At 44.5% G+C, this 20,550-nt stretch overlaps 2 protein-coding genes across 2 annotated transcripts in view; both read left to right on the top strand.

Annotated features, from left to right (window-relative positions):
* Positions 1-8,534, top strand: LOC124059712 (NACHT, LRR and PYD domains-containing protein 12-like; the record flags this gene model as incomplete). Its single annotated transcript, XM_046389970.1, has 8 exons — positions 1-1,007; positions 1,634-1,807; positions 1,963-2,136; positions 2,292-2,465; positions 2,621-2,794; positions 6,073-6,246; positions 7,530-7,576; positions 7,812-8,534. Coding segments are annotated over 8 exons (2,466 nt in total), but the record flags the coding sequence as incomplete, so codon positions are not given.
* Positions 8,535-16,940: 8,406 nt separating this feature from the next.
* The window catches only part of LOC124059709 (protein NLRC3-like), an 87,482-nt gene continuing 83,872 nt past the window's right edge, over positions 16,941-20,550 (top strand). The window contains exons 1-4 of the mRNA XM_046389963.1: positions 16,941-17,498; positions 18,034-19,164; positions 19,277-19,402; positions 19,833-19,946. Of these exons, the coding sequence (XP_046245919.1) occupies positions 19,040-19,164; positions 19,277-19,402; positions 19,833-19,946 (365 nt within the window). The 5' untranslated portion in view covers positions 16,941-17,498; positions 18,034-19,039. The remainder of the gene's footprint in view (positions 17,499-18,033; positions 19,165-19,276; positions 19,403-19,832; positions 19,947-20,550) is intronic.

The following is a 20,550-nucleotide window of genomic DNA, read 5'->3' as shown; positions in this document are numbered from 1 at the left end:
ATCTCCCACATCAAGACATCACGAAGCCTCCACATCATGTGCCACATCCCAGTCTTCTGCTGGATCACTGCTACAGTTCTGGAGGATGTGTTGAAGACCAGAGAGGGAGGAGAGCTGCCCAAGACCCTGACTGAGATGTACATCCACTTCCTGGTGGTTCAGTCCAAAGTGAAGAACATCAAGTATGATGGAGGAGATGGGACAGATCCACAGTGGAATCCAGGCAGCAGGAAGATGATTGAGTCTCTGGGAAAACTGGCTTTTGAGCAGCTGCAGAAAGGAAACCTGATCTTCTATGAATCAGACCTGACAGACTGTGGCATCGATATCAGAGCAGCCTCAGTGTACTCAGGAGTGTTCACCCAGATCTTTAAAGAGGAGAGAGGACTGTACCAGGACAAGGTGTTCTGCTTCATCCATCTGAGCGTTCAGGAGTTTCTGGCTGCTCTTCATGTCCACCAGACATTCAACAAATCTGGTGTCAACCTGATGTCAGGAAAACCATCAACCTCCAGGTGGTCTCAACGAATCAGAAACAAACAGGAACAAACTCATCTGTACCAGAGTGCTGTGGATGAGGCTTTGCAGAGTCCAAATGGACACCTGGACTTGTTCCTCCGCTTCCTCCTGGGTCTTTCACTTCAGACCAATCAGACTCTCCTACGAGGTCTGATGAAACACACAGGAAGTGTCTCACAGACCAAACAGAAAACAGTCAGGTACATCAAGAAGAAGATCAGTGAGAATCTGTCTCCAGAGAGGAGCATCAATCTGTTCCACTGTCTGAATGAACTGAATGATGGTTCTCTGGTGGAGGAGATCCAACAGTCCCTGAGGTCAGGAAGTCTCTCCACAGATGAACTGTCTCCTGCTCAGTGGTCAGCTCTGGTCTTCATCTTACTGTCATCAGAAGAAGATCTGGACGTGTTTGACCTGAAGAAATACTCTGCTTCAGAGGAGGCTCTTCTGAGGCTGCTGCCAGTGGTCAAAGCCTCCAACAAAGCTCTGTAAGTGAACACAGAACTGCAGATTCTGACTGGATCACATGTGACGGGTTGTTCTCAAATAATATGTGTTTTGGTCAAATAAGAGTCGAAAAACGTAGTTGATAGGTTGATCAGTTGAAAAACCTGCAAAGTGTTAGAATCACATCAAAGATCAGGACCCAAAGTGCAGACCCTGACACCAGAGTTGAGGTGAACAAAAGGAACTTCAATGAACTTTAATGAAACAGAAGCAGGCAAACAAAAGGCGACTGTGAGTCCTGGTAAAAATGGTCCAAACAAAGAAGATCCAGAAACCATAAGCAACACTGAGACCACCGGAAAACAGAGAACGTAGGGTTTGCCAGGGAACTCAGAGAAACACAGCAAATCCACAACAAACACAAGGACAGCACAGGTGTATATAGGTGATGTAACGAGACACAGGTGAAACTAATCAGGGAGGAGCAAACTGTCAAAAAAGGAGGGAAAACAGACAAAGACAGGAAATGACAAGCTAAACAAGACACAAGAGGAGACAAACTAGAAAATAAAAGTGAAAACTAACTAACTGAAACTTCAACGTGACATAAACTGTTTCTTCGCTTTCAATGAAATGTTTTCTTACATGTCCTGTATGTTTTGTTTAGGCTGAGTGGCTGTAATCTGTCAGAGAGAAGCTGTGAAGCTCTGTCTTCAGTTCTCAGCTCCCAGTCCTCTAGTCTGAGAGAGCTGGACCTGAGTAACAACGACCTGCAGGATTCAGGAGTGAAGCTGCTGTCTGCTGGACTGAAGAGTCCAAACTGTCAGCTGGAGACTCTCAGGTCAGGATTAATTAATTTGTGCAGGATGAACCACCATTGTTTTCTGGTTTTGTCATCACTGTTCTCCAGTCATTTAATGACCAAATCTTTTCAGGTAAATATAGATCTAAATCAGATAGAAATGTTTTCTTATATGTCCTGTATGTTTTGTTTAGGCTGAGTGGCTGTAATCTGTCAGAGAGAAGCTGTGAAGCTCTGTCTTCAGTTCTCAGCTCCCAGTCCTCTAGTCTGAGAGAGCTGGACCTGAGTAACAACGACCTGCAGGATTCAGGAGTGAAGCTGCTGTCTGCTGGACTGAAGAGTCCAAACTGTCAGCTGGAGACTCTCAGGTCAGGATTAATTAATTTGTGCAGGATGAACCACCATTGTTTTCTGGTTTTGTCATCACTGTTCTCCAGTCATTTAATGACCAAATCTTTTCAGGTAAATATAGATCTAAATCAGACAGAAATGTTTTCTTATATGTCCTGTATGTTTTGTTTAGGCTGAGTGGCTGTAATCTGTCAGAGAGAAGCTGTGAAGCTCTGTCTTCAGTTCTCAGCTCCCAGTCCTCTAGTCTGAGAGAGCTGGACCTGAGTAACAACGACCTGCAGGATTCAGGAGTGAAGCTGCTGTCTGCTGGACTGAAGAGTCCAAACTGTCAGCTGGAGACTCTCAGGTCAGGATTAATTAATTTGTGCAGGATGAACCATCATTGTTTTCTGATTTTGTCATCACTGTTCTCCAGTCATTTAATGACCAAATCTTTTCAGGTAAATATAGATCTAAATCAGATAGAAATGTTTTCTTATATGTCCTGTATGTTTTGTTTAGGCTGAGTGGCTGTAATCTGTCAGAGAGAAGCTGTGAAGCTCTGTCTTCAGTTCTCAGCTCCCAGTCCTCTAGTCTGAGAGAGCTGGACCTGAGTAACAACGACCTGCAGGATTCAGGAGTGAAGCTGCTGTCTGCTGGACTGAAGAGTCCAAACTGTCAGCTGGAGACTCTCAGGTCAGGATTAATTAATTTGTGCAGGATGAACCACCATTGTTTTCTGGTTTTGTCATCACTGTTCTCCAGTCATTTAATGACCAAATCTTTTCAGGTAAATATAGATCTAAATCAGATAGAAATGTTTTCTTATATGTCCTGTATGTTTTGTTTAGGCTGAGTGGCTGTAATCTGTCAGAGAGAAGCTGTGAAGCTCTGTCTTCAGTTCTCAGCTCCCAGTCCTCTAGTCTGAGAGAGCTGGACCTGAGTAACAACGACCTGCAGGATTCAGGAGTGAAGCTGCTGTCTGCTGGACTGAAGAGTCCAAACTGTCAGCTGGAGACTCTCAGGTCAGGGTTCAGCTTCTGTTTCAGAGATCAGCCTTTACATCCAGACTGACACAAAAGTTGAAGTGGATTTAAAAACAGATGACCAACATTTGTAGTATTTAACAATGTAGATTATACTAAATTATATACTTATTATACTTGCCAATTTTGTCGAAGAGATCGATCTTCAATTCAATTTTATTTAAAGTGCCAATTCATAACACAGTTTTCTAAAGACAATTTACAGGTGTGTAAAGAACACATTCAACAAAAAGAAGAGAATCAGAGAGAAACAGGTCCCAGGGAGCCAGGTCCCAGACAGAAAGCTCAAGCAGAACCAGACTCAGTGTAGACGGCCTTCTGCTGCAACCGCCTGGGAGGGAGAGGGGGGAGAGGAGATACAAGGAGATGGCAAGAGAAAGGAGAGGAGGAGATAGAAAAAGGAGAGAAGAGAGACAGGGAGGATAGAGAGAACAGTGCAGAGCAGGAGCAGCAGGATCTGGGCAGGGCCATGGAGAGGGCTCAGGATCCAGCAGCAGTACCAGGCCTCAGGAGGGCGGGGTAGGAGATTCTGGATCCAGCAACATGCTCTGGAACTGCTGAGAAAAGATGGAGCACAAGAGCTCAGCTCTGGGGGAGAGGACGAGTTAGTGCTGTACCAGTGATGGGACATGATGAGTGAGTCCCCCTGCTCTAAAAGCTCAATGTCTGAGGATCTCCCACAGCAATCTAAACCTATAGCAGCATAACTAGCCTGAACAGTCCTAACTATAGGCTTTGTCAAAAAGGAGGGTTTTAAGTCTACTCTTAAACATAGAGAGGGTGTCTGCCACCCAAACTGAGGCTGGTAATTGGCTCCACAGAAGAAGAGCTTGATAACTGAAGGCTCTGGCTCCATATCTACTTTTGGAGATTTGTGGTATTACCAGTAAGTCTGAATCTAAGGAATGCAGCACCCTAGGGGGCTGACATGGTTCAGTGAGATCAGTGATATATGATGGTGCCAGACCATGCAGGGCTTTGTAGGTTAGGAGGAGGATCTTAAATTCTACTCTAAATTTTACTGGGAGCCAATGTAGAGAGGCCAGCACAGGTGAAATGTGGCCACGCCTCTTAGTCTTAGTCAGAACATGAGCTGCAGAGTCCTGAGGGACTTTTTAGGGCATCCTGACCAAAGAGAGTTACAGTAATCAAGCCTGGGGGTAACAAAAGCATGAATGAGCTTCTCAGCAGCATCTAAGGAAAGGACATGCCTGATTTTTTGCAATGTTACGAAGGTGGAAGTAGGCAGTCCTTGAGATTTGTTTTATGTGCATGTTGAAAGACAAGTCCTGATCAAAGCTAACACCCAGGTTCTTTACAATGGTGCCAGAGGCAGGAGCTATTCTGTTATGAAAGGGTATATCATTAGTTAAAGATTGTCTAAGATGTTTTGGACCAACTAGTAGAACCTCAGTTTTGTCTGAGTTCAACAGAAGAAAGTTGTGGGTCATCCAGGACTTAATATCTGCAACACAGGATTGCAGTTGTTTTAGCTGATTGCTTTCATCTGGCTTCATTGATAAATACAATTGGGTGTCGTCAGCATAACAGTGAAAATTTATAGAGTCCTTTCTGATCACATTGCCTAGTGGGAGCATATAGCTTGTGAATAGGATGGGCCAAGCACAGAACCTTGTGGAACACCATGGCTAACCTTAGTGTGCATGGACGAATTGTGATTTACATGTACAAAGCGATGTCTGTCTGATAGATAGGACTTGAACCAGCTTAAAGCAGTTCCATTTATACCAATTGGTCAATGGTATCAAATGCAGCACTAAGATCCAGAAGGACAAGTACTGAAACAGTGCCCTGGTCAGAGGCCAATGACAGGTCGTTGGTGACTTTTACCAGTGTGGTCTCTGTGCTGTGATCTTGAACGTCCACAATCTAGTTCTCAGGCTCATCATGGAGATTGTGGTATTCAAGGTCACTTCTGCTTCCAAACTTTCCATAACCTGATTGATGAGCAGATCCACACGACCTGAACAGATCAATAAAGTGATGGCATAAACTGTACAGCAGAAAGAAGAGATGATACACTTTTAATGTTTTGTTTTCTTGATAACTAACCCCTTTCCAACATTTTGCCTGCATTATTGTCTCATTCCTGTGTGGCTCAGGGAGATGATTTGCTGTTTTGTTGTTAACACGGTGACAATACAATTTACTACAATACAAACAATTTATTGTCATTATACTAAATGTACAGTGAAATTTGGTTGGCTGTGCCTAATGTGCTCACAACAATTACAGGAGCACCAGTCATGACAACATTCACATTCACATGTAATTAAACATGAAGTACAGAATAACAGATTAAACAGTAAAGATATATTGCACTGTTAACATAAATACATTGAACTGTCAGATCAGATATTTGACCTGATCAACGTGTGTGTGTGTGTGTGTGTGTGTGTGTGTGTGTGATCCCTGGGGTTGAAATTGGGATTTGAGACAGACTGGACTCTGCAATATCGTATTGCTGCTCTCTAGTGTTTGATTTCACTGCTGTTTTGACAGTTACTCATTAACTCATTAGGGGCAGCCAGTGAGATATGAGATATTTTATGTTGTATACAACAGAAACCGTATCAGAGTTTGTCTTTATCACTAACTCTCCTTCAGGCTGAGTGGCTGTAATCTGTCAGAGAGAAGCTGTGAAGCTCTGTCCTCAGTTCTCAGCTCCCAGTCCTCTAGTCTGAGAGAGCTGGACCTGAGTAACAACGACCTGCAGGATTCAGGAGTGAAGCTGCTGTCTGCTGGACTGAAGAGTCCAAACTGTCAGCTGGAGACTGTCAGGTCAGGATTCAGCTTCTGTTTAACAGATGTCCATGTCAGTTTTGTTGGACATATACGTGCTGATGTCACTGATGAGAGCCACCAATCTGTTCGCATGTGTGTGTGTGTGTGTGTGTGTGTCTCCAGGATGTCAGGTTGTATGATCACACAGGAAGGCTGTACTTCTCTGGCCTCAGCTCTGAGATCCAACCCCTCCCATCTGAGAGAGCTGGACCTGAGCTACAATCATCCAGGAGACTCAGGAGTGGAGCAGCTGTCTGCTGGACTGGAGGATCCACACTGGAGACTGGACACTCTCAGGTATGAACAGACAACAAGAGCTCACACACAGTTTGTCTGTCACAGTGACAAGCTGAGGACTGTTGGTTCACAGTGTGGACCAGCAGCACTGTTGATAACAGTGAAGACAGTAACTGATGTGCTGAGAGTCCCTGTCCCCACTGAGACTGACCTCCTCACTAATATCACACCAGGATCTGCTGTCCATCATTTCCTGACCACCACACACACTCTGTGACAAATACAGTCAAAAAGGATTTACGAATGAAATAATATAAAGTGTTGATGAACCATCATGCAGAATCCTCAAGAGGTTCAAAGTTCAGTCTTGACAATCCGTGTACCTTCGTTTCAGTTGATTTCCTGTTGTGAAACAAAAATTACAAAATGAAAAAGATTTATTTTGTTTGTATAAAATCTCTTCTTTCCATCACTGGTGACATAAAACAAAGCAGATAATCAGAGTTCAGTCAGGTTCTGCAACAAGGACTCTGACTGCATCCCAGCAGCTGGAGGCTGTTGATCTAAATACACAACAGTGAACATGCATATCAGGAAGTGGATCTGCTCTCCTCCAGTAGTTCATTGAAGACCTGATGTGAGTTATGAAGGAGATGATGCACAGGCAGACATGGAGCTCACACAGTGTTGCCTGTGCTGCTCTTTGGGCCACACAAATGGATGGAGAGGCCACGAAGCAGAAGCTGACCATCTCTAAGGTTCTTCCAGCACATCAAAAGGCTCTGAAGGTTCTGCCTGATGTCCTCACAGTCAAATCTGTCCTTCAGTGTCTTCACTGCTGTGTCTCAGCATTTCTTTTCCACTGGAAAGATGACTAAAGGCGAGCGCAGACCAGCTGGAGACTGACGGCGCTCAGTGGCTTTGGTGTTTCAGTGTGGACTCTGGAAGCTCCTGACAGGCCAGATCAAACTTTGCTCATCAAAACTGATCAAAATTGCTGATCAATCAGGAAACGAATCAAACGTGAGCTCAAACTGAAGGTCAAAGAACAATCGATCTATCAGAAAAACACATATTTAGCAGGTTTGTGTGCATCATGAATCACACAGTTTGGGAGCTTCATCACATGTGAGTCACAGTCAGAAAAGTGGATGTCAGCTGGTTTCTTCTTCTCTTGTTGTTTTCTTCTGAATGTTTGATGTCAAGTTGAACTGAGTCTGTGTATGAAATGTGTTTTCTAAATGCAGCTGTTTTGTCTTCATGGTGGATCTGAGTGAAGGTTGATGAAGATCATTGATGAGGAAGCTTCTGAAGGTTCATTCTGACTTTGTTTCTTCCTCCAGGGTGGAACATGGTGGACAGCAGAGGCTGAAACCTGGTGTGAGGAAGTGTAAGTGTGTGTTGACTTTGATTGATGAAAACAAGGCAGCACATGTTAAAGTAGTTTCAGTCTAAAGCTTGTGTATCTGCATTCAGCTCTCAGTTTGATAGAAGATCCAACAAGATGAGTCACTGTGAAGTTTTGATCTAATGAACAGTCAGTCTGTTAATGAAGCAACAAATGAAGCCATCAGGTGTGTTAGATGATAAACTGCTGCTGTATTGTGTCTTGTTCTCTCCATCAGGGGCCTGTGAACTCACAGTGGACACAAACACAGTAAACACAAACCTCAAACTGTCTGACAACAACAGGAAGGTGACAGCAGTGACAGAGAAGCAGCTTCATCCTGATCATCCAGAGAGGTTTGACTGCAGGCATCAGCTGCTGTGTAGAACTGGTCTGACTGGTCGCTGCTACTGGGAGGTCGAGTGGAGTAGAGACGTTTATATATCAGTGACTTACAGAGGAATCAGAAGGAAAGGATACAGCAACGACTGTTTGTTTGGATGGAATAATCAGTCCTGGAGTCTGAACTGCTCTGATGTTGGTGGTTTCTCTGTCAGGCACAATAACAGAACCACACGCCTCTCCTCCTCCTCCTTCTTCTCTGTCTCTCACAGAGTTGCAGTGTATGTGGACTGTCCTGCTGGCACTCTGTCCTTCTACAGAGTCTCCTCTGACACACTGATCCACCTCCACACCTTCAACACCACATTCACTGAACCTCTTTATGCTGGATTTGGGCTCTGGTTGTTCAGTTCCTCAGTGTCTCTGTGTTCAGTGTAGGAGGGAGAGTCTCTTCCTGTTAGAGAAACACACACACACACGCACACACACACACGTACAGTTTGAAATAAGTTGAAATCCTTTTAAATCTGTTTTCATTCAGGTTTTGTAACAAATAATATAATAATATATATAATATAATAAGCATGTTTATCCAATAAAATCAGGTTCCAGACTCTCACATCATCTAAAGATTTTTTCCTGATCACTTTGATATTAATGTTGATGTTATTGGTGTGTAATTGATCCTGGGAAGGTTGAAAGCTGTCAGAAATCCTTCAGAGTCATTTCCACAGTAAATCTGTGTATATGAATGGATGGAGGTGAGTGTCAGTGTTCCAGGGATATAAGAAACATGTTGATGAGACATTCTGACACTTCTGTCAAAAATCAACTCATATTGTAAAACATCAAAATGTTCATTTTCATGCATTTTGTCTTTCTTCTTCACTTCTGCTGTTTGTCTTAAATTTGGGCTGAATGAGACGTTTTTAGCACTACACTTCCCATCGTTCTTTGGGTGATGTAACAGGAAGTGTAGTGTTGCAGTGGAGTCAGTCGCTGTGTGTCTGTAGTTGCTCCACTTCCCCTCAGGCCCTGGTACTACAGAACAGCATCCGTCACACAGAGGCCACTTGGAGAGCAGGAGAGTCAGGAGTGAGAGTCACAGTTGGACATGTTTAAAGCCTCTATTGCAGGGGCAGCTGTTTGAAAATGAGTTCGAGTGACTTGGGGACTCGTTCACAAACGAGGGTGGATGGGCTCAACCTTGGAGACAGGATGAGGAGCTCATAAATCCTGAAGGAGTATGAAGTTGATCTATTGTTGATCTGCATTTGAAGATGTCAGTTTCATTTCCTTCTGGAGGTGTTAAAGTCACATCCCTCTAGGAGATCACAAGGCACAGGTTCCACTGGAGGGATTACATATCCCATGTGCCTGAGGATCCCCAAGAAGGGGCTGGAAAACATGAGGGAGAAGGATGGATGAGTGATTCTGTCTCGTCTGCTGCCACCAGATTGGCCACCAAGAAAGACTTGACAGAAAGAAATCAAGCGAGGATTAATGCCCACAAGGTGTCCGTTATGGAGAATTAAAAGACGACGGCGAGTCTGTTTACTCCTGGTTATTTATATGGATCCTTAAAAACAAATGGCAAAATGCCCAGCACAAGTTACTTCATGTGGTCCAGACCTCAAAGCTGTTTCATTAAAAGGTTCAATCGAGGACAGACAACTGGTTACAGGCAGGGGTGGAAGTGACGAATTACAAACACTCACCTTACTGGATGCAGAGCCTCTGAGGCCTCTGAGCGTCAGTTTCCATCCGTCTGTCCAGACTCAGACATGTGGTGACCGACGGGGAGCTTCATCAGCAACCACCTGAAGCTCAGTGTTACGCCCCCATTGAGGTGGAGTCTCGGGCAGTGTTTTTCAACCTTTACTGAGCCAAGGTACATTTTTTTCCATTGAAAACATCAGGAGGCACAGCACCAGCTGAACATGTTTTTAAAAAGCCTATATTAACAATATAAAGTCATTCTGGTCAAAGTGTCCTGAATATGAATGAAATAAACACTAAGAAATAAGTTTTCATCTCTTTTAATCTTTAAAACTGAGCTGATATCCTGGCAGGAATGGAAGAAAGACACATACGAAGCTCTTCCTCAACAGCTCTCAGTCTCTCTCTGTTTTTAGTTTTTATAGCAGTCAGATTTGAAAAGCTCACCTCACACAGATGTGTTGTGGAAAATGGGAGCAAAGTCAAAATAGCTTTGTTTGCCAGCATGGGGAACTCCTTGGCAGTAGCCAACCAAAAACTGTCCAAAGGTAGATCAGCAAAGCTTAGCTTTAAAGCACCATCTTCTCTCAGTTCAGTTAGTTCCTCCTGCTTCTGTAAATTCATGTCCTTTCCAACAACTGATGCTGAGCTCTTTGGGTCCCTAACCCAGTCAAGGCATTCAGTGGAGGCTGAGGAGAAATAAAATGACATCTTCTCCTCAAGAGTTTTCAAATGTTTGACTATTATCTCACACAATGCGGCAGTATTAACCTCTTGCCATTTATTGGTGAGTGGGAACATATCAAGGTTGCCACTTTCCACATGTTGTTGCCAGAGGTGCACCTTTGAACGGAATCCATTTATTTTATCTGTACTTGTAAGCAGGTTTTCATTTCTGCCTTGCATTCGTGTGTTCAGTTCGTTCAGATGATGAAAAATATCTGCCAGGTATGCCAGCCCTGCCAACCATTCATCACTTGCAAGCAGCTTTGCGTAATCGGACCTCTGGTTTGTCAGAAACACTTTAAGTTCCTCCTGCAGCTCATACACACGGGCCAGCAGCTTGCCGCGCGACAACCATCGGACCTCCGTATGAAACAGCAAGGCTTTATGCTCCGCTCCCATTTCCTCACACAAAACTGCAAATATGCGACTTTTCACAGGTTCACAGGTTTCACAGGTTCACATCATCCAACACAGGAACGAGGTCTGCTGGTAAAGTCTTGGCTACGAGGACCTCGCGCTGTAAAAAACAGTGCGTAACAATCACGTCTGGGTTTCTTTCCTTCACTCTGCTTACAAAGCCTTTGGTGCGCCCAACCATGGCTGCAGCTCCATCAGTGCAGACACTAGTGCAGTTTTGCCACTGAAGTCTTCCTTTTTCAAGATATTCTGATGTGACCGGAAAAATTTCCTCTCCTGTTGTTTTTTAGGAAACAGGAAGTTTTCTCTGATTGCGTCTCCATCCACAAAACGCACATTGGCCAAGAGTTGAGCAGGTCCACTAATATCAGTAGACTCATCAAGTTGCAACGCACATTTATTACTGATACGGATCTTCTCCAAAAGCACACTTTCGATGTCTGCAGACATGTCATCAATACGTCTGAATATTGTGTTATCTGAGAGAGGGACTTTGGCTATTTCTTTAGCCGCTTCAGGTCCGAGCATCTCATTTGGCTTTGCAGACGGGAAGTATTAATGTCTCTGCCACAGTGTGGGACTTTGTTGATTTAGCTACAATTTCAGCAACGTGGTAGCTAGCTTTAAGGGCTCTCTCATTTACCTTTGTGGTTTTTCTCATGAAAGTTGCCTGTTTCTCCGTGTGTTCACGCAGGCGAACAAAATACTCCACATCCTTGTTTTGAAGCGAAGGGTGTTTCGTTTGGAGATGGCGTTTAAGCTTACTTGGGACCACAGCACTGTTGGAAAGCTTTTCACCACACACCAAGCACAACGGAGTCGGTGTCGTTGCATCCCCAGTGAAAGTAAATCCAAATGAAACATAGCTTTCGCTGTATTGCCTCGCGCCAGAGACTTTGCTCGTCTGGTTGCTTTCTTTTGACCTCCACTCATACTCGGGCCTTCATCTGGGTCCGAATTTTGTCCAGGGTCCAGTTCGGAGTTAGCATTTTTCCTTTTCAAAAACTTCTCCATCGCTGTCACCGAATAGTCCCGCTAGCCACAATGCTACTGTCACTGCCACCTGTCCCATCCATGCATCACTAATTCTCTTGTCTCCAAGTACAAGGTAATGGGTTACCTGCTGCCACCTACTGATATGGAAGAGTATTACATGATTACTCTGCCAGTCACTGGACCGCACGGACACTCGGCAATGGCGCATTATTTGCAGATAATAATTCATGCGTTTTCAAAAAATCTTTTTTAGACTAATTAGGTGAAAGTGGATAATTTCCCACAGCACACCTGACAATATCTCACAGCACACTAGTGTGCCGCGGCACAGTGGTTGAAAATCACTGGTCTAGAGGGATGCTGGAAGCTGTAACACAACAACCAAACAATTTAATGGAGTCCATGTGGTGGAGAAAAATAAAGATTCTTTAGGTGTGCTGGCTTATATATATCAAGGTCCCTGAATGGTGAATGGCTAGATTTAAGCTCCAATGTACCAATCAGCAGGACAGCCTGGATGCACAGGTGGATCCACCAAGATCAACCAAGAGTGAACAAGAGACACACACACACAAACCTGCCTGCATGTAACACCCCCTCCCATATAAGTCCAAACATGTTTGGAACTACCCAGTACCACCACTATGCTACACAGCACGGGACAAAGCATCTGCAAGGATATTTTCTGATTCCCTCTGATGGTTAATTTTGAGGTTGTAGTTTTGCACAATGAGGGACCAGCGCATGAGGTGCTGGTTATGGTTATACATCCTTGAGAGGAACACTAGGGGGTTGTGGTCTATAAAGGTCTGGACGGGTTTAACACTCAACCCCAGGTAAACCTCATAATGCTGTAAGGCAAACAGCAATGCCAGAGTCTCCTTCTCAATAGCAGAATACTTGATCTGGTGCCTATTAAACTTGTGAGAGAAGTCACTTACAGGATGGCCAGTACCTTGATCTTTCTCCTGCAGGAGAACAGCACCCAGCTGTTCAGGGTGAGAATGGTCAGGTGTGATCTAACCTGCACGCCTCAGAGTCCTGGAGATGTACAGGTCTCAGAGAGATGGAAGGCTGCAGCCAATCACCTTCTCAGCAGAGCACACAGCACGGTCAGGGTGTCTGAGACATTCTTTACATGCTGTTTCCTGTCTGTCAGGAAGTCAGTGATCCACCGGCAGATGGGGTCAGGCACGTTCAACAAGGGCAGCTTGTCCTGGAGGAGAGCTGGGCAGATTGTATTGAAGGCAGAGCTGAAGTCCACAAACAAGATCCTAACGTAGGTTCCCAGGGAGTCCAGATGCCACAGGATGAAGTGTAGAGTCAGGTTGACTGCATCATCTACAGACCTGTTGGCCCTGTAGGAGAACTGCAGGGGGTCCAGGAGGGGGGTTGTGATGGACTTGAGGAGGGACAGAACCAGGCACTCAAATGTAGTGATGGGTCCGGCAACACCGATGCATCAGCACATGCGTCGAGCTCATAGAGCAAAACCCCGTGTCGGTGCGCGTGTCGCTTTAAGAAAGTCACGTGACCGATACAGGAACTGTTTCGAACTGACACTGACGCGCCAAACTGTGTTTATAAGGAAGCGCATCTGTCAATGTGATGTATCGGCCAAAAGAATCTCTGATCTGATCTGATCTGATCTGATCATCGTTAAATTCATCAAGAATTATGACGCAGCCTCAAGCCAAGAGAAAGGTTTCCGCCGTGTGGGACCATTTTGATCTCATGTCAGAAAATAAGGTCTTTGTTTTAATATCCTTGTTGTTTCATCCTGATCCTCTCAGTTTCCACTCAATCTATCTGAATTCAAATTCATTTCAAAGTGAGTCTTAGTTTACTATTCATATTATTTTCTGCAGGTTAAATGTCGCATTTGTTTGACAGAACTATCCTATTTAAACAAAAGCACCTCTACAATGCTGAGGCATTATAGGGCCAGGCATGAGAATGAAGTCCCAGATACACCCAGGATAAACTCAGGTATACAGCCACTCTACAACTTACTCACAGTTGCTTTATTGATAATTAATTCCTATTAATTTATTCTTTACTTCATTTTTAACCATCAAGCTTCCAGGAAGCAGATGCTGGATGAGGCTCTGCTGAATTTCATCCTGAAGGACTGCCAGCCCCTCAGCATTGTTGAGAGTGAAGGGTTCAGGGAACTGGTTCAGGTCCTTGAGCCCTCATATGTTTTGCCAACCAGAAAGGTTTGTGTGGAAATTATCTAAAGTAGTAGTTGATATATCCAGTTTATTTAATCTTTCATTTAAATATATTGATTTGCTTTTGGTTTGACTTGGTGTAATTTTCAGACCATCAAACAAATGGTGGCCAAAAAGTATGAGGAGGAACGGGAACGAGTGAAAATGGAAGTACAGCAAGCTGTGGCAGTGAGTAGAACAGCTGACATGTGGACATCTGTGAACATGGAGGCTTAGTTGGCTCTTACCTGTCACTACATTAATGAGAATTTGCAGTTGTGTACATCTGTGTTGGGAGTGCAATACTTTCCACAAAGTCACACTGCTGACAATTTGGCCCAAGTCAAAAGGGGCGTGATGGAGGACTGGGCCATAACCAATAAAGTAAAGTGTCTTGTGACCGACGCAGCACCAAACATGGTTGCATCCGCTAGACAGCTCTAAATTCGGCACTCAATTTGCATCGCACAGAGTCTCAATGTATTAGTTAGAAAATCATGTGATCAGATCCCCACACTTACATCCATCAGACACAAAGCTAGGCACATTGTCACATACTTCAGATCAAGCACTACAGCCAAGGAGAAGCTTGCTGAAGTGCAGCAACAGATGGGATGACCAACCCTGAAACTTATCAATGAGGTGCCAACACGCTGGAACAGCACATATGAAATGCTGTCTTAGGAGAAACACTTCTTGTGCTTACTCCTTTTCATCAAGCCACAGTGGAGTTGTCTGAAGAGAGGCGAGTGTCGGGGTCAAAGGTCATCCAGATGATGAAAATGCTCTATCGTGCACTACAGCGTAATGCTTCAACCTTGCACACACAGGCAGCCATACACCTACATGAACACCTGAAGCGTCGAGTCACAGACACTGCTTCCAATCTGGAGTCATTTAGTGTGATTTAAATCACTCGGGTTCCGCAGTTCCTCCAAGTGCAATGAGGCCAGCAGTAGACTGCGGTCAGAATGTGCGTCTGTAATCGGACGCACAAATGAGCCCCAGCCGGGACCGTCTTCACAACAGCTGTCTGCACCCACTTCAGGCATGTTATTCAGCATCATTTGTTTGTTGTTGTCTGGAAATCATGTACTAAAATGCCAATTTGTTGTTTTTTAGATAACCTTTGGCAACATTTCGACATCGAAGTGGGCAGGCAGACCAAAAGTGCCACAGCTGATGCCATCCAGGAGGTGCAGAGATACCTGGCAGAGGGCAATATTGCCAGGTCCCAGGATCCTATGAGATACTGGGACAACCAAAAGACAATCTATCCAAACCTCTACCAGCTTTCCTTTTAATTTCTCTGCACTCCAGCCTCATCTGTGCCGTGTGAGCGGGTGTTTTCTACAGCTGGAGAAGTTGTATCAAAAAAGCGTAACAGACTCAATTTCAAAACGTTGGAGAAACTTATTTTTATGAATAAAAATTAAATCCCAGTCCACAAACATCCTCATTCACAACACGTTCACTTAGATTTTCACGTTATGATACATGTTCACATTATTTATTGACCGTATCTAAAAATATCAAAGATATTTTCAATTTAAATGAAGATATGAAATAATACAATATAAAATACAATGACTTAAATTATATTATTGTATATACCAGGTCATCAAATCAGTGTCAGTTGAGTCTGTCAACTAGGTTGCCTGTAGGGATTTTTAAGGTCCAGCAGGTGTCAGTATTCAGTGACACAGTATCAACACAGTATCAAAACAGTTTGGCAATGTGTCGAAACGCATCATGACGCCTCATCTACCCATCACTGCTCAAATGACTTAATGAGTGCAGATATCACTGCCACAGGTCTGTAGTCATTAAGTCCAGTGATCCTCGGCTTCTTGGGGACTGGAACTGGTGGAGGCTTTGAAGCAGACTGGGTGTTGAAAATGTCTGTGAACACTGGAGTCAGTGTCTCAGGGTGGAGGGGGACACACCGTCTGGTCCAGGAGCCTTGTGAGGGTTCAGTTTCCTGAACAGCTTGTTAACATCCTCCTCCTGGATAAAGAGGGCTGTGGTGGAGGAGGTGGACACTGGTGGGATGACTTCAAGGGTGTGGGGGGTGTGAATGACCGTGTTGATGGGGTGTGTGGAGGACTCAGGGCCGGCAGATAGTCCATCAAAGCGACGGTAGAACTCATTCAGACTGTTGGCTGGTCGCAGGTCGTCAGTGGACTGGGGGGCTTTGGGCTTGTAGTTGGTGATTTGCCTAAGCCCTTTCCACACAGAGGCCGAGTTGTTAGCTGAGAACTGCTGTTGAAGTTTCTCAGAGTGCAGTTACAGAGTACGGCTGGGAAGAACTCGAGGTAGATTGTTTACGCTTCAAAGAGAGACAATCAGCAATCATATGACCCTTCTTATGGCAGTAGAAGCACTCACGATCTACACGGGGAGGTGATGGTGGACCCTTAGGTTTTTCAGAAGGGAGGCAACCAGGATCAGGTCCCGGCCTTCATGACACAGAAACTCTGTCTGAGCGGGAAGAAGACACAAACACATTTTTATGTGTCAACACAAATTCATCAGCCAGTATGGACGCGTTTTGATGTCACTTCCGGCGCCGCTACGAACGGACGCCTGCCAGAGTTGCTCCGTGTCTTTGTGTTATGTTTTGCTAATTTCTTTGGTTAGAATTCTCTCTTTTTAAATAATTTATTTTAAGCATAGCGTGCTTTCTTGTGGTTTTTTCTTTCGTTGCCATTCTGCACCTTATCTGCCATTATCTATAGCATGTATATCATGTTATTTTTTTGCAGTACTCGGCTATTTTTTATATTACTCTGTTATTTTATATTTTGTGTGATTACTTGATACTTTCGTTTGCTTCTTTGTACTGCAACCCTGGCACAACAATTTCCTGTGGGATCAATAAAGTTCTTATCTTATCTTTTGTAATTAAGTCACTTTCTGCTCAATGAGAAAAACTTCCACTTTATCTGGTAAAGTATTCTTGAAATCCTCACAATCCTGATGTGAATGTGACGTCACTAACAGTAATGTGTTTATTTGACAAGATTAAAACACATTTCTGACAGGACTTCAGTCAGTAACTTTAACTCGTCTTTTTCACGAGTTAACTGTTAGTTTGAGTGTACGTGACGATGAAGAATCTTCTTCTTCTTCTTCTTCTTCTTCTGTGCTTGTTGATGCAGTTTGTGTTTGTCACATGAGTTCACAGACTGTTTGTCCCTCCTCATCCAGTAATGAAGCTGATTGTCTTCTTCTTCAGTGTTGCTGCAGTCTGGACTTTGTGGAGCTCCGTCAGTGTCTCCAGCTGCGGTTCAGACTGACTGACAGACCTTCAGTAACACTGCCACCTGCTGCTGACTGGCAGCACTGCAGCTCACACTGGCTCTCTGCTCTCACGTCAGACTGACGTTTCTGGATTTGGATTTGAAGGTATGAGGATGTGACGGCTGTCGGTCGGACGAACACCAGCAGCGTCTGTCGGCGTCTGCGGACGAAGAAACAAAGTGTGTTTGATCTCGTGTGGAGCTGAACAGGTGAGACCCCTGACAGGTAACACGACACACCTTTGATGAAGAAACTGTTTGCTGTCACTCGTTATGTTGGGAGCTACATAACAGACTTGTAGATGAGAGCAGTGATGCATTCTGACAACACTGTTGTTTCCTGTTTGTAGGTCTGAATATTCATGAATGAATTCACTAATGAGTCTATGAGATGTGACTTTTGGTCCAAAATGAGCCTTTTCATGTTGAGTTTATTCACATTTCATCTGCACCAGGAAACAAGTCAGAACTTGAGCTGAGCTGACTTCACTGCTGAGAGATGAGGGACAGTCAGAACTGGTCTGACAGCCTGAACTGGTTTTTACCTTTGACTGAAACTCGATCAGCTGTTTATTCTCTGACGGTACAAAACGACACCCAGCAGTGAATCAAAGAACTCCTGCTGCTTGTTGTCTTTACCAGGAGACAAATTTAGGAAAATTCATGTTGTGATGTCAGACACTGGAGGAGGCGAGTGTTGTGGTTCCTGGGTTTGGTTTGTCAGCTTTGTGTCTCTGATTGGCAGGTGTGTGTCACAAACCTCCTGCAATCAGAAGTGTGAATCTTTTAACTGGTGGACCCCGTCGTCAACAGCAGCAAAGCGTCCTTTTAGTCCTGACCCACAGACTGAATCCAAAGACTTCCAGAGTGTCTGTGAGGAAGCCCAGAGGTTTCTGATGGGAAACTTTGAACCCTGCAGTCTGGGTTTAACACTCGCCACCGTCTCTGTCAGGAAATGCTAATATGGTTTGTGTTGCTGTGGTGGGACAGGACTATCAGTCCAAGATAAGACAGCAGAGAACTTCAGTCAGGGCTTTCAGCTGGAGTTTCTGCTTCACAAGACAATAAAAATATGATGAACAAAGCAAATATGAAGACTTTCTTATTTCTTTATAGTCATGGAGCCACAGGCACTAAACTCAGGAACTGAACTGTAAACCCAAACTTTGTGTTGCACATTCCTGATGATGTTTCCACTGAATCTGAGGGGCTGAGATTACAAGTTGGACAGAAAATCGATCAAAAATGTGGAGTTTGAGTGGATGTAATGAAGACTTGTAGAGGTGGAAGAGGAGAACAAAAACTCCAGAGAACCGAAGCTCCAAAGTGGAAGCTCTTTTCTGTTTTAGAACAAAGATGTGATGATGTTTCAGTCAGATGAATTCATGTCCTCATGTTGACTCCAGTTCCACCCAGTGATGTTAACTGTGTGAATGATGGAGAAGTTGTTGCAGCTACAAGCTTCATGCTGACCATCACTGAGGTTCAGACTTTTCCACCACAGGAACTGAAGGCGGTTCTGCTTTGGTTTCCACTCTTCTCTCCTCACGTTGGGGGCGACTTCCTGCAGCTAAATGTCAGCTCAGCTCAGGATGTGATACTGAATCCAAGTTCATGTACTCTGAGGGGGAACTGAATCCAACAGCCACAACACAGAAAACACAGCAGGACGTCCACCAGCAGGACAGCAGCAGAAATCTTGTAACGTGTGATGGAGACGTTGTTGTCATGAATGTTGGAGCTCTGACAGCATGTTGTTGTGTTTGTGTGAAGGTGTGGGCTCTGCTATGAATCAGTGTGAGGAGACAGAGGAGGGAGTCCCTCCCTCTAAAACCACTCTGTGTGGGGAACATGACAGCCAGACCAAAGCTCAGAGGTGAGATGAGGATCTCTAACTGTCCATGACTCTTCTCCATGTCACAGCTCAGCACTCACATCACTCCACCATCATTATTCACACTCAAAGCTCTGTGTGTGTTGTGTTGAAGCCCCGAGCAGCAGCAGAGACCAGACTGTCCTGAACCTGAACCTGAACCCAGCTGTGTGTCCATGAAGAGTGACTGGTCCATGCGTCAACCAATAGATTTTAAAGGACGACTTCCTCCAGAGACTCAGTAAGTCAACACAGTCCCAGTTAGCAGGAACTTTCCCATAACTTCCTGTGATCCTGGCTGCTTCAGATTCTTCTTCATTGACTTCATATTTCTTCATATTTACTGAGGAGCTGCATGAGAGCAGGTAGAGACCATCATGGATTTGTTCTGCCCCCCCACATGCTGTCCCTTCAGTTTTGAGTCCCCTCAGTCCTGCATGAAGGCTTGCAAATCCTCATGAGACAGAGGAGCGTCCCCTCCTGTCCTGCTGTCCTCCTGCCTTTGTCATGTCTCCCTGGAGAGCTCCTGTTCCCTCCTCTTCCTCTCTCTGACCTTCACTGAGATGCTCACATCTCCAGGAGTCGGCAGAGCTTTGAATGTTTTGTCTCCAGCTTGACCATCAAAGTGAAGCTTTGAGAGGCGCATTAGTTTGTCTGTGTGTTTCTATCAGTGTGGACCAGCAGACAGCAGACTCTCCTGTACCCAGCTGTGTGTCCATGAAGAGTGACGGGTCCATGATTCAACCTCTTAAGTTCAGAGGTGGACACGACTCTGCTGAAGGAAGGTAAGAGTTTAAAGCAGATGAGTTTGATGTTCTGCAGCTTCTCCTTCTATCAAGTCAGTCCACAAAAAGATCTACCAGTTGGTCTCAGCTTTCAGACTCCACTGGCTCCAGATTTGTCATTACAAAGTTACTGTAAGGCAGCTGCTCGGTGGTCTCAGTCTGCTGATTCCAGCAAAGGTTTTTCAAACTCATTTTGTTTCCTGTAGCTTTTTCACTTTTCTGTAAGCAGGAGATTCAGTCCACAGAAACACATCAGTTTTACAGGAAATTTGGATGAAACTCGTGGTTTGACCAACCAAACACTTTGTCAGCAGGTGACAGTGAGCTGCTTCTTAGATCAACCTGAAGGTGGCCTCATTGGTGCCAGAAAACTGGATCAGCTGATCCTTGAAAAGCAACAAGTGCTAAAAAGTGTGTAATCATCATACATCCTGTTTTCTCCACAGAGTTCAGCAGCAACAGTCAGATGTTCTCTGTGGTCAGTCTGTCCAGCAGAATCCAGCAGACCTGGACTCCATATTCATGGTGTGTAAATGTCCAACAACAACTTTTAGCTCAGCTCCTAATCAAATCAACACAATTTTTATCTTTGTTTTATTCTTTT

Source organism: Scatophagus argus, chromosome 5 (genome assembly GCF_020382885.2).
Source record: "Scatophagus argus isolate fScaArg1 chromosome 5, fScaArg1.pri, whole genome shotgun sequence".
Classification (NCBI taxonomy): domain Eukaryota; kingdom Metazoa; phylum Chordata; class Actinopteri; family Scatophagidae; genus Scatophagus; species Scatophagus argus.
The sequence above is the reverse complement of the archived record's forward strand: the minus strand, read 5'-3'. Positions and strand labels throughout refer to the sequence as shown.